The sequence below is a fragment of the Anomaloglossus baeobatrachus genome, chromosome 1, assembly GCF_048569485.1.
Source record: "Anomaloglossus baeobatrachus isolate aAnoBae1 chromosome 1, aAnoBae1.hap1, whole genome shotgun sequence".
NCBI classification, from domain to species: Eukaryota; Metazoa; Chordata; class Amphibia; order Anura; family Aromobatidae; genus Anomaloglossus; species Anomaloglossus baeobatrachus.
The window spans coordinates 709,082,826-709,103,216 of record NC_134353.1 but is presented as its reverse complement, the minus strand read 5'-3'; the positions used below and the strand labels follow the sequence as shown (position 1 = coordinate 709,103,216).

The following is a 20,391-nucleotide window of genomic DNA, read 5'->3' as shown; positions in this document are numbered from 1 at the left end:
TACACTATAGAAATCGTGCTGGCTCCTTTTTGAATTTAATAAAGTCACCCGTATCCTGTACAAAAGATGGAATATCGGTGCAATAACCAATCCAAGTATTTCAAGAGGGGCTCCATCAAGGAGCCGACTCCCAAGACAATTGGGAGACCTGATGCTGAAATAAATGGACTTTTGTATACGGCAGCCCGGTAAGTGCCCTCCTCTTCTTTTGCCTCTTGAATGGGACTTTTGCTTGGAAGGAGCACCAGTGTCCGGAGAAGAGCTGTAACTATGCCGGAGTGAGCTGCACCGGATTTTGAGCGGAAAAGTGAAATTGCTCGGAAATCGGTCAGTGAACTGGTTAGTGCCCGGTGTTCCTTTTCTTGGCTCCTTCAATCAAGGTAGCTATATTGCTCACTGATTAATTATAAGTTTTTATAATTTTTTTAAATGTCAGAAATATATTTTGTACATTTTTTTTTCCAAAACAATTTTTATTGATTTTACAAACTTATTTCAATATCGTATCAAAAGTAGTATGATTTACAAAAGACAAGATTTCAGCTGTCGATAAGTATCATTGGAAGGGGTAGTAGAATCCCCTCTCTATCTCCAATCTCGCTTCAGATTGCATTGACAAATAATGAATCAGAGTTAGAAAATCCAAACATAACATAAATGAAACAAACCCCTGAACCCCTGTGCCATTCTCTAATAGTTCTAGTGCCAATGTCATGTCTTGATGACGTCATGTTGTCTCGCCTTTGTCCCTCACCTGGGTCCCTGCTAGTTAGTCCTCAACTTTCCCAGACTATCCTGGATTTCATTTAGGAGGTACCACTCCGTATGTCTGAAGGGTGCCACTAAATGGTTTATGTCCACCTGTTTGTAATGAACTTCTATAAAAGCTTTCCACCTCCTAAAATACTTGGTTGTCAAATTATCCTTGTCCCTTTCTGCTTCTAATTTCTCCAGCCTCAAAAGGTTGTGCAGTTCACTGATGACTTCCCCTGTGGCTGGGGCCTCCTCCTGCATCCAGTGCCTTAGGATGCATCTTTTAGCTATCATGGCTATGTCATGTATGATTACAAATGCCTTTTTGTCCTGAGCGTTCAATCCCCCTCTAACTCCACCCTCAAAAAAGTGGAAGATTCACACCATTAGTTCTAGTTTGCAGGAAATTTTCCATGTTGTTTGAACTAACGCTCTGACTTGGTGTACATTTTAATTTGTTTGATTATTACTCTGACTCTAGAAAATGAAAATAAACAATTGAGGTAGGAAAATTTGTTTTTCATTTATTAGTTGTGTAATAATTCTGAACCTAATAGTTGCCAAATAATTATGCACACATAGATATTCTCCTAAGAAAGACAAAACCACACTTTACCTTCTTAAATATTTAGCTTGCAGGTTTATTTTGTTGCATTGATTGACAGAACTGTAGTTGTTCAATAATAAAATGAAAAATCAAAAATACAAATTGCATAAAAATTGTGCTCAGTCTATTTTGAGGGCTTCCAAATATACAACACACTGACATTTACCACAGATGAATTCACCACCAAAGGGCAGTTGTTGTCATGAATACATCTCATCACAACATACACACTATGTAGCATTATCCACAGAGCACATATTAGGCCAGAATCACACTTGCAAGTGCCTAGCGTGTAAGTCTCTCATGGTAAAACCCAGCTTGGCCAAACACTCCCCTGACAGGAGTGGGTCGGTTGCATGTATCTCTATGCAGCTCAGACGCTCCTGTATGCATAGTGTGCGGCCATGCCGGGTTCTACCATGAGAGACTCGCGCGAGTTACACGCAAGGCACTAGCAAGTTTGATTCTGGCCTTAAAGGGAACCTGTCATCAGATTTGACTATAAGCTGCGGCCACCACCAGCGAGCTCTTATATACAGTATTCCAGAATACGGCCTAAGCCACACGGCGAGAAAAACAGTGCGAGTGGAGTGCGATAAAACATCGCATTCCCCTCGGACCAATTCTAGCCTGTGTGTCAGCGCACATGAGCGATTATTTTCTCAGCCCTAATCGGACTGAGAAAACAATCGCAGCATGCTGCGATTGTAATGCAAGACTCTTTCTCTCGCACCCATTCAAGTGAATGGGGCGAGAGAAAAATCACACTGCACTCGCGGTACACCGGTATACTGCCAGTGCAGTGCGAGAATGGCAATAGCCGGCTACTCAGGAGAGAGGGAGAGAAATCCCTCCCTCCCCTCCTGAGTGTCGGCCCGTCCCCCGCAGATGAGGTCTGCTCGCACTAACGGACCTCAGTTGCAAGGACACACGCATGACACTCGGCTCTGCTGTACTGCCAGTGTGAGCCGAGTGTCATGCAAGGGGATCGCAGTAGTCCCCGTGTGGCCCCAGCCTACTGTGTATACCGTAATAGCCCAGGCCGCTGTGTAGAACACAAAAAACACTTTTATAATACTCACTTCAGGTTACTCGTTACATTGCGACTTTTTCACCATTGACTTGCATTGCACACGCTATTAGGAATGAATACACGAGTATTAGACAGTACTCGTTATGAGTATAGAGAGTACGAATAGTTAGGAATTCGCTCAACTCGAATAAATATGTATAAAAAATGGCCCTGTAATCAGGCTGTTCCTGAAGCAATTGGCATCTGTTTGAATGCTTGGATGGATATATAAAAAGAAAAAAGTAAATAAATATATACAATGCCTTTAAAAAATATTCTTATCCCATGAACCTTTAGGCCATGTGCACACTTTGTGGATTTACCGCGGAATTGCTGCGGATTTTGCTGCAGAAATGCTGCAGAAAATGTTTATAACATTTCTGCAGTCCTTCGCCAGCAAAATCTATGGGGATTAAAAAAAGCTGTGCGCACACTGCGTTTTTTTTGTCCCTGCGGATTTACCCGCGGAACTTCCGCTGTGGAATTAATGTGCATGTCACTTCTTTTCTGCAGGTCCCTGCGGTTTTGTCATTATTAACTGGTAAAAAAAACGCAGGGACCAACCTGCAGCAAAACCACAGAAATTCCGCCCCAAAATTGCAACAAAACACGGCAAAACCACATGCGGATTTCGTTGCGGTTTTGGTGCAGTTTTTTACCGCAGGTGCGGGATTCTTTCACAGGGTCCGTTTTTTCCTTAAGAAAAAGTCATTTTCTAGTGCGCACATAGCGATGATTTGAAAAAAAAAAGTAATTTCACAAACTTAAATGTGTCTTTGGGATTCATGTAACCCTCTAGATGTGCAGAGCTGGTAGAGACATACCCCAAAAGACTTGTTGCAGTACTTGCAACAAAGGTGGTCCGACAAAGCATAGAGGAGGGAAGGTCTGAATAGTACAATTTACAGATTTCTATTTTTTTTTAAATATTTTAAAAATATTAATCTATAAATTGTAATGTACATTTTTATTCAAATATTTAAAAAAAAAACATTTGTAATTTCCTTTACACTTCACAAATACTCGACACTTTAGTGTGGAATAGTTCACGGGAAATGAATACTTTTTCAAGGCCCTGTGTGTGTATGTATTTTTATATATATATATATATATATATATATATATATATATATATACACCGTACACACACACATATATATATATATATATATATATATATATATATATATATATATGATGGAATCATGAATCTTCCTTTTTTCCTAATTAGTGGGATCAAGTCTACATTCACACTTCAATGTGAAATGTTAGTGTATTATCTGATTTTTATTTGAACAGACTATGGACCCTAGTACGTTCCCATGATGAGCTTTTGGTGAGTTTTTGATGTTTCAGAATTTCTGCACCATTTCTGCCCTTACGGTAGTATGTAAATTAGATTACTTGTGGCATTTTTTTACATGTATTTTAGTGTTTGTTTTCATGCATTTTTATTGTGCTTTTGACACAGTTTTTGTTTAAAAACCGTAGCATCAAAACCATTATAAAACACATGTAAGTAAAAAATCAAACCCAAAAAAATCGCATGTAAAAAATCCTTTGATTTGTTTTTGTGCAGCATATGTTCATTTCTGGAAAAACTTTCACTCTTGAGCTGAACCTTAGTAATAACAATTGTGTGCCGCTATTAGAGAAACACTGATTTAGATTATGAAAGGAATAAGCACATGAGTTATCTTTGATAGCTAGTGTAGCACTCACGGGGCAGGGGGTTGAATACTCATCACCGGGCTGGTGATGTCGGGTCTGGGATGTCATGGGTGGCCCTTGCCCGGTTTCGTGGCCCCGAGGTGTACACAAAAAGGGGAGATAGAGATGATGATGATGGGATGATGGAGGTTAAGGAGGTTGGTAGTTGTAGTTGTCTTGTGACGCCACCTGCGGTATGCGGCCAGGGATTAGCCGCCGCTGCGGTCGCAGTCTTCTGGGGTGGATGGTGTCGCAGCTAGGGTAGTTCAACTTCACGCAGGTGAAGCTAGACTCCAGGGAGGCAGATGGTTGTAATAGTTGCCGTTGGCACCAAAGCGCAGGGTGATGGCGACGGCAATGAAGGACGGACACGGCAGTTGTGGTTCCAGGTCTTTACTCGCTGTCCTTTGGTTGCCCGGGGGTATGGTCTCTGCCATGATGGGCTCCAGCCGATCCTGGATAAGTTAGAGGTAGTCACCAGTATTTGAAAGTGTCCTTTCCCAAGGGATGCCACTCCAAAAGTGAGGAACCCGGGCCAAGCTTCCAGCTCCAAGCCTCAGGCTTTGTGAAGAAAAAGAAGGAAGAAAGTGGTGTCGTGCTGCCAGAACTGAAGTCCCGACTTGACTGCAGTTTGTGTAAGGGTTGCTCCTACTTCTACCCCAAGTGGTGACCGCCCCCCAGGTGGTTTTCCTAGTGACCAAGAAAGTCCCATGCCTCATGATAGCCACCCCCCAGCCTACCCTAGTCCAGTCCCCAGTGAGAAGGTACCTAAGCTGTGTGTGAGGTGAAATGTGGAAACACCGGTGATTAACCCCCTCATAACCCGAGATGAATACTGCACCTTAAGAAAGGTGCAGTATCCTGTGGCGACTGAAGCCTCAGGGGCGCCACATTAGCACTTTATAAATGCAGACATTTATTTCTTAATTCTGATGACAATTGGTAGCTGGTTCACTTGGTGGTATAAGGCCACGTGCACAATTTGAATATTTGCTGGTTTTTTTTTACTTTAGTATATGGAAGCCTAAACCAGGAGTGCGTAAATAATACAGAAGTGGTGCAGTGTTTCTATTATATTTTCCCTCTGATTGTTTCACTCCTGTTTTGGCTACAAATACTGAGGTAAAAAACTCCCCAAATACTCAACATGTGCACGTGGCCTAACAGTTCCATAGTTTATTCAATTTATTCAGCAATATGTGAGCACTTCCATGTAGACCCTTTATTTATATGTCATGGATTCTACCCTCCCTTCATTTTTCAATACATTCAGTCAAATTGTTAAATTTCAGCAAATAATAGCTGTTAAGATAGCAAATCCTAGTCGTGAAATATCTTGGAAGTTGTGCAACACAGAGTCAGGGTTAATACTGAGACCTGGAGTGCAGCTGAAGAACTGACAATGGCATCTTTAGAAGCAAATACTTTGCGACCCTTAAGTGGCTGAGGTGGTCGGAAATTTTCTGTAATTTTTTGACGTGCTTCTCCAAGGGCAGAGAAATAGGCTGTGTCTGTCAGGAATCGATGCTGTAAACACAATAAAGAAGAATCATTATGTGTAGTGATGGGCCGCTCACAACCAATCTGAGACAATGAGACGGCTCCCTGCTGGGAAGCAGCACATCAGTGAGAGCCACTAGAATTCTCTGAATAGCTCTCACTGGGGTTAAAATAACCATATTTGGTTGCCGAAATCACATGTTGTTGATTATGGCTTACAGCCAATAAAAACCCAAAAGTCATTATCTCAGAAAATTAGAATAATTACCACAAAACACCTGCAAAGGCTTCCTAAGCATTTAAAATAGTCCCTTAGTCTGGTTCAGTAGGCTACACAATCATGGGGAAGACTGCTGACTTTACAGACGTTCACAAGGCAGCCATTGACACACTCCACAAGGAGGGTAAGCCACAATAGGTCATTGCTAAAGAAGCTGCCTAATCACAGAGTGCTGTATCCAAGCATATTAATGGAAAATTGAGTGGAAGGAAAAAGTGTGGTAGAAAAAGCTGCACAAGCAACTTGGATCACCGCACTCTCAAAAGGATTGTTAAGAAAAAGCCATTCAAAACTTTGGTGGAGATTCAAAAGGAGTGGACTGCTGCTGGAGTCAGGGCTTCAAGAGCCACCACACACAGATGCATCCAGGACATGGACTACAACTGTCACATTCCTTGTGTCAAGCCACTTATGACCAATAGACAACGCCAGAAGCGTCTTACCTGGGCCAAGGAGAAAAATAACTGGACTATTGCTCAGTGGTCCAAAGTGTTGTTTTCAGATTAAAGTAAATTCTGCTTTAATTTGGAAATCCAGATTCCAGAGTCTGGAGGAAGAGTGGAGAAGACACAATCCAAGCTGCTTGAGGTCTAGTATGAAGTTTCCACAAATAATGATGGTTTGGGGAGCCATATCATCTGTAGTTGGAGGTCCTATGTGTTTCATCAAGACCAAAGTCAACGTAGCCGTTTACCAGGAAATTTTAGAGCATTTCATGCTTCCCCCTGCTGACACACTTTTTGGAGCTAGAAATGTCATTTTCCAGCAAGGCTTGGCACCTGTCCACACTGGAAAAAATACCAATACCTGGTTTAATAACCACAATATCACTGTGCTTGATAGGCCAGCAAACTCGCCTGACCTAAACCCCAGGGAGAATCTATGTGGTATTGTCAAAAGGAAAATGAGAGACACTACACCCAACAATACATAATATCAAAGCAACCTGGGCTTCCATAACACCTCAGTAGTGCCACAGGCTGATCGCCTCCATGCCACGCCATATTGATGCAGTAACTCATGCAAATGGAGCCCCGACCAAGTATTGAGTGCATTTACTGTACAGACTTTTCAGTAGGCCAACATTTCTGAGTTTAAAATATTTTTTCAATTGGTCTTATATAATATTTAAATTTTCTGAGATAATGACTTGGGTTTTCATTGGCTGTAATCATCAACATTAAAAGAAAAAACACTTGAAATACATCACTCTCTTTGTAATGACTCTATATAATATATGTGTTTCCCTTTTTGTATTGAATTAATAAAATAAATTAACTTTGTGATGATATTCTAATTTATTGAAATGCACTTGTACTCAGTGGATGAGCAGTTTTTCAACTGCATTAATTTGATCTTAAATGTGTTTACCTGGTGTGAACACATTTAATAGGGATACATTTAGGATTTAAAAGAGTTGGCTCTTTTGGGTGAGCGGAGCCAAGTGATCCAAATGGCCAAAAAGAGCCAGACTGCACATCACTAATTATGTGGCATGGAATCCAGATATACAGTCCTTCATTAAGCCAGAGAGGCACACTTGAATGTCACAGACTGTAATTATGATTTCCCACTTCCTAATTCTGACTCAAAAGTACAGTTAAAAATAGAGAACAACACACAATTTCCTAAATGTTAAGGTCATTGTGTAGTCCTATGTGATTATATCCTAACATGAGTAAACTAGCAGTATTTTAAGCTTATTTCATAAATTGAATTTATTCAAAAGCACATAATAAACATTTAAATGAGATGAATGAAAAAGAACACTGATCAAAATTAGAGAACGCTTTCAGATACCTGCAAGTTATTGGTGTTAATCTGGCAACTGGTACTAATTTTCTTAATTATCTGACAAACCCTCTTTAAGTGGCAGCCTAACTTTCCAGTTTGCACTGACTTTGCAAAAATGGTGTGCCATTCCAAAGTGACTGAGACCTTCCGGCAGCAGGTTCTCCAGATGAAGGCCAAAGGGGTGACCCTATCAGCCATAGCAAGAGAAGTTGGTCATTCCAAGTCTGTGATTTCAAGAATATTGCATCTTTACAACATCACAAACTCTTTCAAGTCCCCCAAGTAGGCTGGTCGCCCTCAAAAGACAAATGCATGAGAGGACAGGATAATATAGAGAATCTCCATGGTTAATTATTTCAACATTGCAGCTGCAGTTACTCGCCAGTTGAGCACGGAACAGGGTAAGGATCTGTCTTGTCATACAGTGTCACAATGTTTAAAAGCATTTGGACTGAAAGCCCACTCTGCAGTAACCAAACTTCTCATTAGTAGAAAGAATCAAAAGGCTAGACTAACCATTGGTGAGGAGCATGTTTTGTGGACAAAGAAGTGGTCCACAATTCATTTTAGTGATAAAAGCATGTTTAATTTATTTGGGGCTGATGGGAAACATTATGTTCGTCAACAAACTGGGGAAAGACTGAACCCAAAGTCTGTTAAGAAGTTAGTTCAATGTGGTGGAGGAAGTGTCGTGGTTTGGGGAATGTTTTCTGCAGCAGGAGTTGGACCTCTCATACAGCTACATGGCAGAGTGAATGCAAGTGTGTATCAGAACCTTCTTCAACAACACGGGGTTCCTTACTTCTGTTCATCACTCAATCAGCCAGTAATTTTGATGCAGGACCCCCTGTCACACAGCAAAGTGGGTAAAGCAGTTCCTTGAAACAGAAAACATTGAAACAAAAAAATGGCCAGCCCAGAGTCCTGATCTAAACCGAATCGAAAGCATCTGGAAAATCCTTGGTGACAAAGTTATGGCCAAGAAACCAACAACAGTCAAAGAACTGTGGAAGAGACTGGAAGAAGAGTGGATCAAAATCACACCACAGCAGTGTGAAAGACTATTGAATATTGATGTCCTGTGACCGCAGATGTGCTGAAGTCATTCAAAGCAAAGGCCTGTACACTTCCTACTGATTGATGACTATTGTTAGGGGTACTTTGCACGCTGCGACATCGCTAGCCGATGCTTGCGATGCCGAGCGCGATAGTACCCGTCCCCGTCGCACATGCGATATCTTCTGATAGCTGCCGTAGCGAACATTATCGCTACAGCAGCTTCACACGCACTTACCTGCCCTGCGACGTCGCTCTGGCCGGCGACCCGCCTCCTTCCTACGGGGGCGGGTCGTGCGGCGTCACAGCGACATCACACAGCAGGCGGTCAATAGAAGTGGAGGGGTGGAGATGAGCGGGACGTAAACATCCCGCCCACCTTCTCCCTTCCGCATAGCTGGTGGAGGCAGGTAAGGAGATGTTCCTCGCTCCTGCGGCTTCACACACAGCGATGTGTGCTGCCGCAGGAACAAGGAACAACATCGTATCTCCTATTGGTGCGACATTATGAAAATGACCGACACTACACAGATCACCGATTTATGACGCTTTTGCGATCGTTTATCGGCGCATCTAGGCTTTACACGTTGCAACGTCATTACCGGCGCCGGATGTGCGTCACTTTCGATTTGACCCCGACGAGATCGCAGTAGTGATGTCGCAGCATGCAAAGTACCCCTTACTGTTAGAAAACATTTTGGGCAAAATGAAGGTTTAATATTGATAAATTTTGGATCTTTTGTAAAACACTGTTCTAGTGGCATGGTGTACCCCTTACAAAATAATCTTCAAATATTGATCAATGTAGATTACATTACATTATTTCTGAAAAAATCAAGTGATCATACATTGTTCCCTAATTTTGATCTCCAGTGGAAGTATTGTAAACAATTTGTGGTCAAAGAGACTCTGAGCCACTGGTTTGGAAACAGAGCAGTAGGGTAATATGGAAACCAAATAACAACCCTGGGACAGGGAAGGGAAGACAGGAAGATCTTTAGTTTACAAATTACACTCAGTTTGACTAGAGAGAAAATCAATCTAATACATAAAGCTAAGTGTTTGTGTGTGTGTGTGTGTGTGTGTGTATGTCCGCTAAAGGAGTTCGCACTGTCACATGTACAATCACAAAATTTTGCACAGACACTCCATTTGATTCAAGGAACGTCATAGACTTAAGCGGGCTTTACACACTGCGATCTCGCTAGCGAGATCGCAAGCGATCGTACCCGCCATCGTCGGTTGTGCGACATGGGCAAATCGCTGCCCGTGCCGCACAACTTCGCTTAACCCCGTCACACGCACTTACCTGCCTAGTGACGTCGCTCTGGCCGGCGAACCGCCTCCTTTCTAAGGGGGGGTTTCGTGCGGCGTCACAGCGACTTCACATGTCAGGCGTCCAATAGGGGCGGAGATGAGCGGGACGTAACATCCCGCCCACGTCCTTCCTTCCGCATTGCCGGTGGAGGCAGGTAAGGAGATGTTCGTCGCTCCTGCGGTGTCACACACAGTGATGTGTGGTGCCGCAGGAATGACGAACAACATCGCTAATAAGCAGAAAATGATTTTTTTTAATTTAGTTTTGAGGGGAAATTTTAACCCCGCGCTTTACAGTTATTTGCCAAAAAACCTGTTTCCATTAAAATCAATGGAGCTGGGAGCCACAGTGCAGCCAAAACTTCCGAAGAATGCGTAGCTACGCCCTTGAATGGAATCTTGGCATGTCATAAAGCAGCAAGGAAAAGAGACAGAGACAGACAGAGACAGACAGACACAGATAGACACAGACAAAGAGACAGGGAAAGAGACAGACAGACAGGAAAAAAGACAGACAGGGAAAGAGACAGACAGACAAAGAGACAGACAAAAAAACAGACAGATACAGATAGACACAGACAAAGAGACAAACACAGATAAAGAGACAGACAGGAAAAGAGACAGACAGAGACAGACAGGAAAGGAGACAGACAGACAGGGAAAAAGAGAGAGACAGATAGGGAAAGAGATAAACATACAGGGAAAGAGATTGAGACAGACAGGGAAAGAGACAGACAGACAGACAAAGAGATAGAGAGAGTGGGAAAGAGACAGGCAAAGAAATATAGAGAGAGATAGACAAGGAGGGAGACAGATAGAGACTGGAAGAGAAACAGAAAGAGTTACTATCCAGGGCAACGCCGGGTACTATAGCTAGTACAATATAAAAAAGGAAAATGGCCACCATAAAGTTATACTAACAAAAGGCTTGTCCTAGAATATAAAAATGACATGGGCTTGTGAGCAGGTGGAAGATCCAATGCTGTGACCTGGAAAAAACTATATCATATACCGTCAAATTATCTCAAGGTCAAAGTGGCCACTTAGTATTCATCAAGAGTGTAGACAGCAGTGTGAGCAACCTTTCTTACCTTAGTTTCTCTGGTATCTGCAGTTTTACATCATAAGCATGGGGTGGACAATAGTGTGAGTAGCTTCTTTTTACTTCAGTACTAGAGATGCGCAAATAAATTATAGTGGAGTTGAATTCTACTTGAATTTTACAAAAATCCATATTTGCCAAAATGTGGATTTATTTTTTTTTTTATTCGCTATCTTGTGAATTCAGCAAAGCACCTGGTTTGTGTACTTCTAAAGGACCATAGGCTATGAACTGGCTATAGCCACAAACTCTCGCAGTGTATGATAGTTACCTCAAGAGGTACCACCACCAGAGCACGCCTGTTTATAGTGCCTGGCTCGCCTGTGACCAGGGAGCATGCCCGTTTATGGGGCCTGGCTCTCCACCACAAAGAAGTGACCCTGACCGTGAACGCCACCTCTACATCCTGCCAGAAGTGGCAGAAGACGCGGCTCGACAAGGGAGGCTTACCCCTAACCACCAACCCCAGGAGAAGAAGATCAGATTGTTTTGGGTGGGTTAAGGACTTGTGGGTGGAGGGTGGTGAAAATGGTACCTGGTGTGTTTTTATGATGTTTTATACTGTTTTAAATGTTTTGCATGTTTGCACTTTAAATGTTTTGTCTTTACAGCCCGAGGACGTGCTGTTAGTAACTAAGGGGGAATGTGGCACCCCTGACCTGGTCAGGCGCCACTGAGTATTGCACCCACGTCTGGGTCAGTACAACACAGGTAATCCCAGAGGCTGACTAGGGTGTGGACACACAGACACTGGTAACCAGGAAACACACACACAGCTTAGAGGGGACCCCTGGGCAGACCCAGGGAGGGGGCATAGCCCTCGCATCCCAGCTAGTGGTGGGTGTGGGACTGGAGAGGAGGAGTTGTGCAGAGGCAGCCAGAGAAGTAGGAGTGGAGGAGCCGCGTCTGAGGTGTGGAGAAGCTCAGGACACGCTCAGACACTGCACCAGTTAGTGGCTGCTGGCGGGGGAGAGAGGCTTCCCAGTGGTGCCACCTGAAATCCACCTAGGGCAGTAGCAAGAGGTGGCTGACTAAGGGGACTACCGGTAGTCCAAGCCCGCATGGGGAAACAGATCCCCAGAGAAGGAACCCATCTACTTGGCCTGCCAAACCTGCTGGTGAGGGCACTTTATGCGCCTCACCAACCTACACAGAGTCCGCAGTATCAGCAGCAACGAGGGGGCCTATAAGGAGGATTGAGCTTGGAGCCATCTTTACCTTGGTCCACGCTGACAGCAAACGGGGCAGAAAGGGAAGAACGGCAGTTGCGACTTCCCTGGGTGATCCCTGCAGTACTCCAAGTTGGGGTCACCTCAAAACAAGTAGGGCTAGAAAGGCGAGTCAGCAGTCACCCCTACATCAGCCGAAGGGATACCTGGTTCATCATAGCATCGCCCGGGTTAACTCACCCCTGCCACCTGAAATTGAGTTAAAACCCTGAAAGACATTGCTGCTTATGTGTGAGTTCTTCTGCGACCTGTGGTACTACACACTTACACTGGGGCCAGCCTCACTCTTGGGAGGCCACAACAACTGACTGCATTTACCATCAGCCCCAGGCACTCCCTAAACTGTAGTGGCGGTTACCCCCTGACCGCAATTACCGAGAGTGGCGTCACGATTCCCATTGAAGTCAACCGGACCTACCTGTGGCCAGAAAATTCCCAACACGTGGAGACCCTGAGACAACCTGAAGGTAATGCGGGGCTCCACAGTATCTCCAGTATTGGATTAGATAGACGTGGTAGAAAGCAGTGTGAGCAGCCTCTTCTTACCTCAGTATTCAAGGTATCTCCAGTATTAGATCAGATAGACAGAGTGAACAGCAGTGTGAACAGTCTCTTCTACCTCAATATCCCTGATATACTCAGTATTAGATCAAGAAGATGGTGGACAGTAATGTGAGCAGCCTCTTCTTACCTCAGCACCCCTGGTATCTAAAGGATTATTTTCTACACGAAAGAAGGGGGAGGTGCTTCTTACTGCACATGCTCACAGGCACCTGTCCTATTAACATTCTGGGATAATTCTGTAAAAAAATAGCGGCTATTTTGACGTACTACAATCCTTTCCTCCCTAGACAAAATTCATGCGATTTACAAATTAACCGCTTAACAGCCAGATCACATAACATTACATAATCAGGTTGCGGCGAGTGTATGGAGCAGGCTCAGCAATTGAGCCCGCACTATACCTGGAAAATGCTGGCTGTATTACATGGCCAGCATCTGCATAAAGCAGCACGAGCTGAAGCTAGCTCTGACCGCAGCTGTTTGACCATTTGCATGTCACTGTCATTTAAAAATATAAAAAATATAAACTTTTATATTTTTTTTAAATAACACCTATTCTTCCATTTAACAAATAAGGAAATATCAAATTAAAAAATAAACAATTAGGTATTGCTGTAGCTGTAAAAGTCCAATCTATCAATTTTAAGTATACGTTTAATGCCAAAAAGAAAACGAATTATGGAACTAAGAATGGCTTTTTTGGGGGGGTTCACTGCATTTCCCACAAAAAAATTGTATTAAAAAGCAATAAAATCTCATACACACATCAAAATTGTATCAATAGAAATGTAACCTCACAATACAAAAAACAAGCTCTCCACTGTCAAAAAAATAATTATGGGTCTCAGGAAGTAGTGACCCAAAACTACAGTATATATTTTCTTGTTTATAAATTTCTGAGTTTTTTTGACAACTAAAGTCTGGAATTGCTATACTCATGATGATCTGACAAATCATGCTGCCAGGTTGACATGGTAAATGGAGTCTTTCAAAATTCTGTAGTAAGAATTCTGTAGTAAACGTTTTGATGAATTGGGCTAAATGATCTAATGCATACTGATCATGATGATATTAGCAGCTAATTCATTTTTCCTATTTATACGATGCTGTAGAACTTTCTCTTTCCTTTTACCTGTGTGTGACTTATAGAAACGGGAAGCTCAAAAACTGTCCAAATCACGGCCTCGGAGCAGTCAGGAGTCGTGAGAGAGCCTTGATATCGATAATACTGGGACAACGTATTCTTGGGGGGGAGGAGGTTTTCCAGTGCAAACGTTGGCATCTCAGTAAAGTCTCCTGGAAATACATGGACAATCTGATGAAATTGACATCACATTACAAAACCAAAAATAAAAAGAACAAAGTTTTTCACTTCTATTTTAAAATAATTAATTTATGCACTATAATAGTAATTACAACATTTATTTATATAGCGGCAACATATTCCGCAGCACTTTACAATTCAGAGGGTACTTGTACAAACAGACTTTACAGAGTAACACATTGTAACAAGCTATAAGGAAATAGGGGTAACGCAAGAGGTGAAAGGTAAAAATAAAGTCATTTAAGGCTTTATGCGCACACTGCTTTTTTTCCACGTTTCTCCGCATTTTTCGGGTGCAGTTTTGGTCCCAAAACTGCATGCATTTCCTTCCCCAGCCCAATGTATGAGATTTTATTTTGCTGTGCGTACGTTGCAGGTTTTTTTGGCTATGTCTTTGTGGTGACTACAAAGATGCAGCATGTCAATTCTTTTTGCATTTTGTCCATGCGTTTCAGGGGACTGGCAAATCAATCCCCCGCTGACTCAGGGTCAGCGGAGGATTGATCCCTAGTATCTGGCCAGATGCCGGTCCCCATATAAAGTCCTGGGGACCAGAATCCGGCACAAAGTGGTAGGAGCAGGCACTTCATACTTACCGGGATTGCTGTCACACTGCTCCCGTGGCCTCTCATTCTTCTTCCTGGGCTGCTCATTAGGCTTATACATATTCACTGCTTCCCCTGCCCACCGGTGTCTGTGATTGGTTGCAGTCAGACAAGCCCCCATGCCAAGTAACAACTTATCTGAGGCTTCCAATCACAGATATCAGTGAGGGGGTCTATATTGTATAGTAAAATAAATGAATTAAAAAAAATTGGTGTAGGATCCCCCCATATTTTGATACCAGCACAGATAAAGCCCGACAGTTGGGGGCTGGTATTCTCAGGTTGGGGATACTCATGATTTTTGAGCGCCACCCAGTTTAAAAATATCAGCCAGCAGCCACCTAGAACTGCAGCCAATAGATGCGACAATCTGGTACCTCTAGAATGCTGTATATAAGAGCCCAGGCCGCTCTGCATAACATAAAAAAACACCTTTATTAGGTCCTCTAGGGGTGGTCCAGTACAATGGATGTCGCTGGTCTCGGTCCGGTGGCACCTCCATCTTGTGCGATCACAGTTCTCCTGGCCAGCCCCGTGTACATGATGCGTCTGCGTCATTCACAGAGAGGCTTCCATTGCACTCCTGCGCATGTGCACGTTGATCTATGGGTACCTGAACATTGTGCTGTAAAATCGTGGTAGAAAGGGCTAGGGGGATTAGAGCAAGAGAGTTATACTTACCTAGTCTTCACACGGCCGTAACACTATTTCCGGATCCACTCATTTACTGTTTCCCACACCCAGCGTCAGTCCCAACGTATGATTGGTTGCAGTCAGACGACACTGTAGTGGGTGGGCCTACCCCCTACTAGTTTAGCATAGTTACCCGGCATTGTGATTATTAAAAGTGTTGAATTTTTTATATTATTATGTGATGTGTTAGGGCACCCCCTAGTGGCCGGGTGGGACGGCTGTTGCCACCGGGGAGGAGGAGTCGGCCGGATATCTAGGCTAAGTCTGTTTGGTGTGGGAGAGAGAGGATCCGGGACAGCAGACAGTGAGCATCTGCGGCGGCAAGTGTGTGTGTGAGCGTACCATCAAGGGACACCGGAGAACAGGAGGTGGACGCAACCTCAGGGCCTATTCCGCTGGTGTGGGTCCAGTGTGTGCTTGGCCGGAGAGTGGGAGCCCGGAGAAGTGGAGTATCTAGGGCATATCCCCACCAGAGGGTGCGTTTGGGCAGGTTGTCTCCAGCTCCACTAATACCGCCGGAATCTGCTGACCGGAGTGTTTTACTTTTGTGAATAAATGTCGTTTTTATTGCATCTGGACTTTTGCCTGCCGACTCTTTGTGCATCGGCCGATGAAGATACCGACACACACTCTCTCAACATTAAGGAAGTGATGAAGCCAGGGATGTGCCTTGCATGCAGTGCTGCCACGACTACACAGCCAGAGGCCTCCCTGTCTGGTCACTTCATGTGGCGTAGTCTGCAGGATTCGATTCCCCTGCCAGGAACCCAAAAAGCTGGAGATCAGGTCGTGCCTGGAACACAGGACCCGGACCATGATGCAAGGTTTCCAGTCCCATGGTGGGAAGAAAACACAGTACCCGTAGCGTCGGACCGGGTACAAGATGGCGGCAAGGAGGCCGTTATCTGTAAGGAAGAAAAGGCGCGAAGAATTGGCGCCAAAAGAAGAGCCTGGGGCTGGCCGGCGCCGAAGAGAAAGTACGGAGTACTCCGCCCAAAGAGGGGAGGCGCCAGCTCCAGGGCATGGAAGAAGAAGAAAAAGAAGTACCTCAGCGGAGGAGTCAAGATGATGCGTGAGGCTGGGGGTGGAGTCCGTTTAAGAGCGGGAAACGAAGACCCGCCTCCACTCTTCCCAGTCTCAGCGTCGACATCACCGCCATTACCAGCAATACTGTCGGAGACCGAGATGGAGACCTTTGGGCAACCCGCGGAGTTGGCAACGACCATGGCCCTAATCAGCCTCGGTCGAGGTCGACCCCGGTTCGCCCCTGCTAGTGAGGCCGCGTTGGCGGACCTTCCCATTGGACCGGGAGGTTCCACCAGGCCAGACAAAGTTTCCTGGAAGACCTCATGGGATGCTCAAACCGGGAGCACCATCACAGAGGTGAAGGCGACCTATGCCACCCCACCCATGCCAAACCGTCCGGGGGTTGCCGTCTTCCCATGGGAGACCCCGCAGCTTAACGCCGCCGCTTCCCCATTTGTGCCGGAGCCGGCTGAGGAGTTCGCTGAGCACTTGGAGAAAGATCACCTGGGCTTCTTCTGGGATCCAGTCATCGCCCCGCCTGCGGAGTCGCGCCCCAGTGTCCCGACCCCGAAGCCTGACCCTGTCCAGGAACGTCTCCTGGCCGAGACCATCGTCCGGGAAATGCTGTCCGGTTCTGGTGGCGAGGAGCTGGCACAGCAGTTTGTGACCGGGGTGGTTGTTAAGTTCAACCAGCAGGACGGATATGGATTCATCCGAGAAGTCGAGACCGGGGATGATTACTTTTATAACAGGGTTCATCTCGACGTGGAAGGACTGCCCAAGCGACTCCATACTTTGTGGCTGGGCGAGAAAGTCCAGTTCCTGCCGGACGCAGGTAGCCGTGGCCTGTTTGCGGTTTGTGTCTCCCGCATGCCCACCACCCGGGAAGCGGAGCAGTGGCAGGAGGAGATTGAGTGGGAGGAGCAGCAAGAGCGGCGCCGGAGCCATGCCAGACCGCTCCCGCCCGCGCCCTCTCAACCCCGGCGTGTCGTGACTGCTGTCCCGGAAACAGCGACTGCATCGGCCCCTGACCCGGAGAAGGTTCCAACCGTGGTAGCGGTAACGCAAAATGTTACAAACAAGCCGGTCATCATGCTGGACGCACCACCACCATCTCGGGCAGAGACACCATCACCCCCAAGAGGAGCTGCAGCAGCTGCACCGGCGGAGCCGCCTTTCGCCCCTGTGTCTTTTAGGCGAATCCGCCGCCAGCCGGGACAAACTCTGGGGGCCTATATCCAGGCTCAAGCGGAGGAATGGAAGAAAGCCTGGCCCCCGGAGTAAGTTGTTGACTTCAACACCTTCAAAGACCGGTGTTGTTCCAGACCGGCAGAAAGTTCCCTTGTTGTTGAAAAGTTTTACGGGCCTGTTGCCCTCCAGCAAAGACCGGGAGCGCTCTTGAAGCCTCCGGGCACCTTCAGCAAAGACCGGGAGCGCTATTGAAGCCTCCGGGCGCCCATCTAAGACCGGGAGCGCTGTTGAGCCTCCGGGCGCTATCCAGAGACCGGGAGCGCTGCTGCGCCATTTAGCGCCCCTAAAGATCAGGAGCGCCGCTGAACTGGTGCCGCTGTTGAGGACTGACCCAAAAGGTTTTTATGTGCTAATATGTTTAAAGTTTTAGAGCCTTGCCGGGAGGCTCGGATTTTAAGAGGGGAGGCATGTAGTGGGTGGGCCTACCCCCTACTAGTTTAGCATAGTTACCCGGCATTGTGATTATTAAAAGTGTTGAATTTTTTATATTATTATGTGATGTGTTAGGGCACCCCCTAGTGGCCGGGTGGGACGGCTGTTGCCACCGGGGAGGAGGAGTCGGCCGGATATCTAGGCTAAGTCTGTTTGGTGTGGGAGAGAGAGGATCCGGGACAGCAGACAGTGAGCATCTGCGGCGGCAAGTGTGTGTGTGAGCGTACCATCAAGGGACACCGGAGAACAGGAGGTGGACGCAACCTCAGGGCCTATTCCGCTGTTGTGGGTCCAGTGTGTGCTTGGCCGGAGAGTGGGAGCCCGGAGAAGTGGAGTATCTAGGGCATATCCCCACCAGAGGGTGCGTTTGGGCAGGTTGTCCCCAGCTCCACTAATACCGCCGGAATCTGCTGACTGGAGTGTTTTACTTTTGTGAATAAATGTCGTTTTTATTGCATCTGGACTTTTGCCTGCCGACTCTTTGTGCATCGGCCGATGAAGATACCGACACACACTCTCTCAACATTAAGGAAGTGATGAAGCCAGGGATGTGCCTTGCATGCAGTGCTGCCACGACTACACAGCCAGAGGCCTCCCTGTCTGGTCACTTCAACACCACCACCCTGTGTGACAGCGTCTATGATTGGTTGGACTCACACATACTGTGTGTGTCCCTATAGTGTAAAAATAAATTAATAATTTGGTGTAGGGTCCCCCATATTGTGATACCCAGAGCAGATAAATCATACAGCTACAGGCTGCAGCCCCAAGCCATGTGCTTATCTTGCCTGTATATCAAAATTAGATGGGCCGCATGATGCTTTTTTTTAAATAAATAATTTAAAAAAATTTCATGCCCCCTAATTTGCATACTCAACCATGATAAAGTCAACAGCTGGGGGCTGGTATTCTCAGGCCTATGATTATTGTTGCATCCCTTTGATGTGACAATTACAGCACTTTACCCAGCTCATCCTATTTGCCCTTTTGCGGTGACAATCAGGATAATATAAAGGGTTAATGACAGCTCACACTCCGCCATTACTAATACTGTAAGTGAAAATAAATAAACACAAACACCAAAAAAATCCTTTATTTTGAAATAAAATACAAAAAAAAAACACCTTTCTCTAATTGTTTAACTCCCAAACACCCAATTCTGCCGAATCCACACGAGGTCCCGCAACAATCCCGGCTTTGCTACATAATGAAGCCGCAGCTCGCGAGTGCATTATAAAACATCACCATAGCTGTGAGTAGTGACGTCACTCAGTGGATTTGCGGTCACAGTTGGGGGATCCCACGGTACCCCATCTATGACTGCAGGTAAACTGACCTAATTGAACTCATTGACCTCACCTTAAGTGAACTCATTTAGTTCAAAGAGACCTGCATCTCCTGGCAGAAAACCGCACTTTGTTTGCCAAGAGATGCAGATTCGGTGCCGAAATTTATACATCAAATTCCTGCACCAAATCTGCATTTTCTGGCAAAAAAAAAACGCATCTAAATGCAATTCGGTTTTGATGTGTTATTGATGCAATGTTTTGCCAGAAGATGAATATTTGATGCAGGAATTTGGTGTATAAATTTCAGCACCAAAACTGCATCTCTTACCAAAAAAACCACACACAAACTGTTTCGGTGCGGTTTTCTGCCAGGAGATGCAAATTTGGTGCTGAAATGTCTGCACCGTATTTTTTGAAATGGGGTCTACAATGAACAAATTAATTATGGTGATTGGTTAATGGTGGAAAAGAATGGCATGCTTGATTTTTTCTTCATTAAAGCCATAAAAAAATAAGAAAAATATTCTCCACAGGCTATGGTCTCATGTAATGTTCGCAAATGCTGCATTTTTGTGCTGCTTTTTCTCTCCAAATTTTCTGCTGGTCTTCTGCACCAAACTACGCAATAACAATATCTCCTTACTTCTGCTGTATTTTTTTATGCCTGCCCTGTATGCATTTTTGGTTCAGATCTAAAGCAGGTATATGTAATAAATTATTTTATTTTTTACAAAAAAGCTTTGATCTTGCACTTTAAAATGCAGTTGTTTTTTTTTTTTAATATGCG

The 20,391-nt window shown here is 45.0% G+C and overlaps 1 protein-coding gene across 1 annotated transcript in view; it reads right to left on the bottom strand.

Moving 5' to 3' along the window:
* Positions 1 to 505: 505 nt before the first annotated feature.
* Positions 506 to 20,391, bottom strand: part of LOC142249616 (carbonic anhydrase 15-like) — a 41,652-nt gene continuing 21,766 nt past the window's right edge. The window contains exons 7-8 of the mRNA XM_075321350.1: positions 14,117 to 14,280; positions 506 to 5,669 (exon numbers count right to left, since the gene is read on the bottom strand). Coding sequence (XP_075177465.1) covers positions 5,463 to 5,669; positions 14,117 to 14,280 — 371 coding nt within the window. The 3' untranslated portion in view covers positions 506 to 5,462. The remainder of the gene's footprint in view (positions 5,670 to 14,116; positions 14,281 to 20,391) is intronic.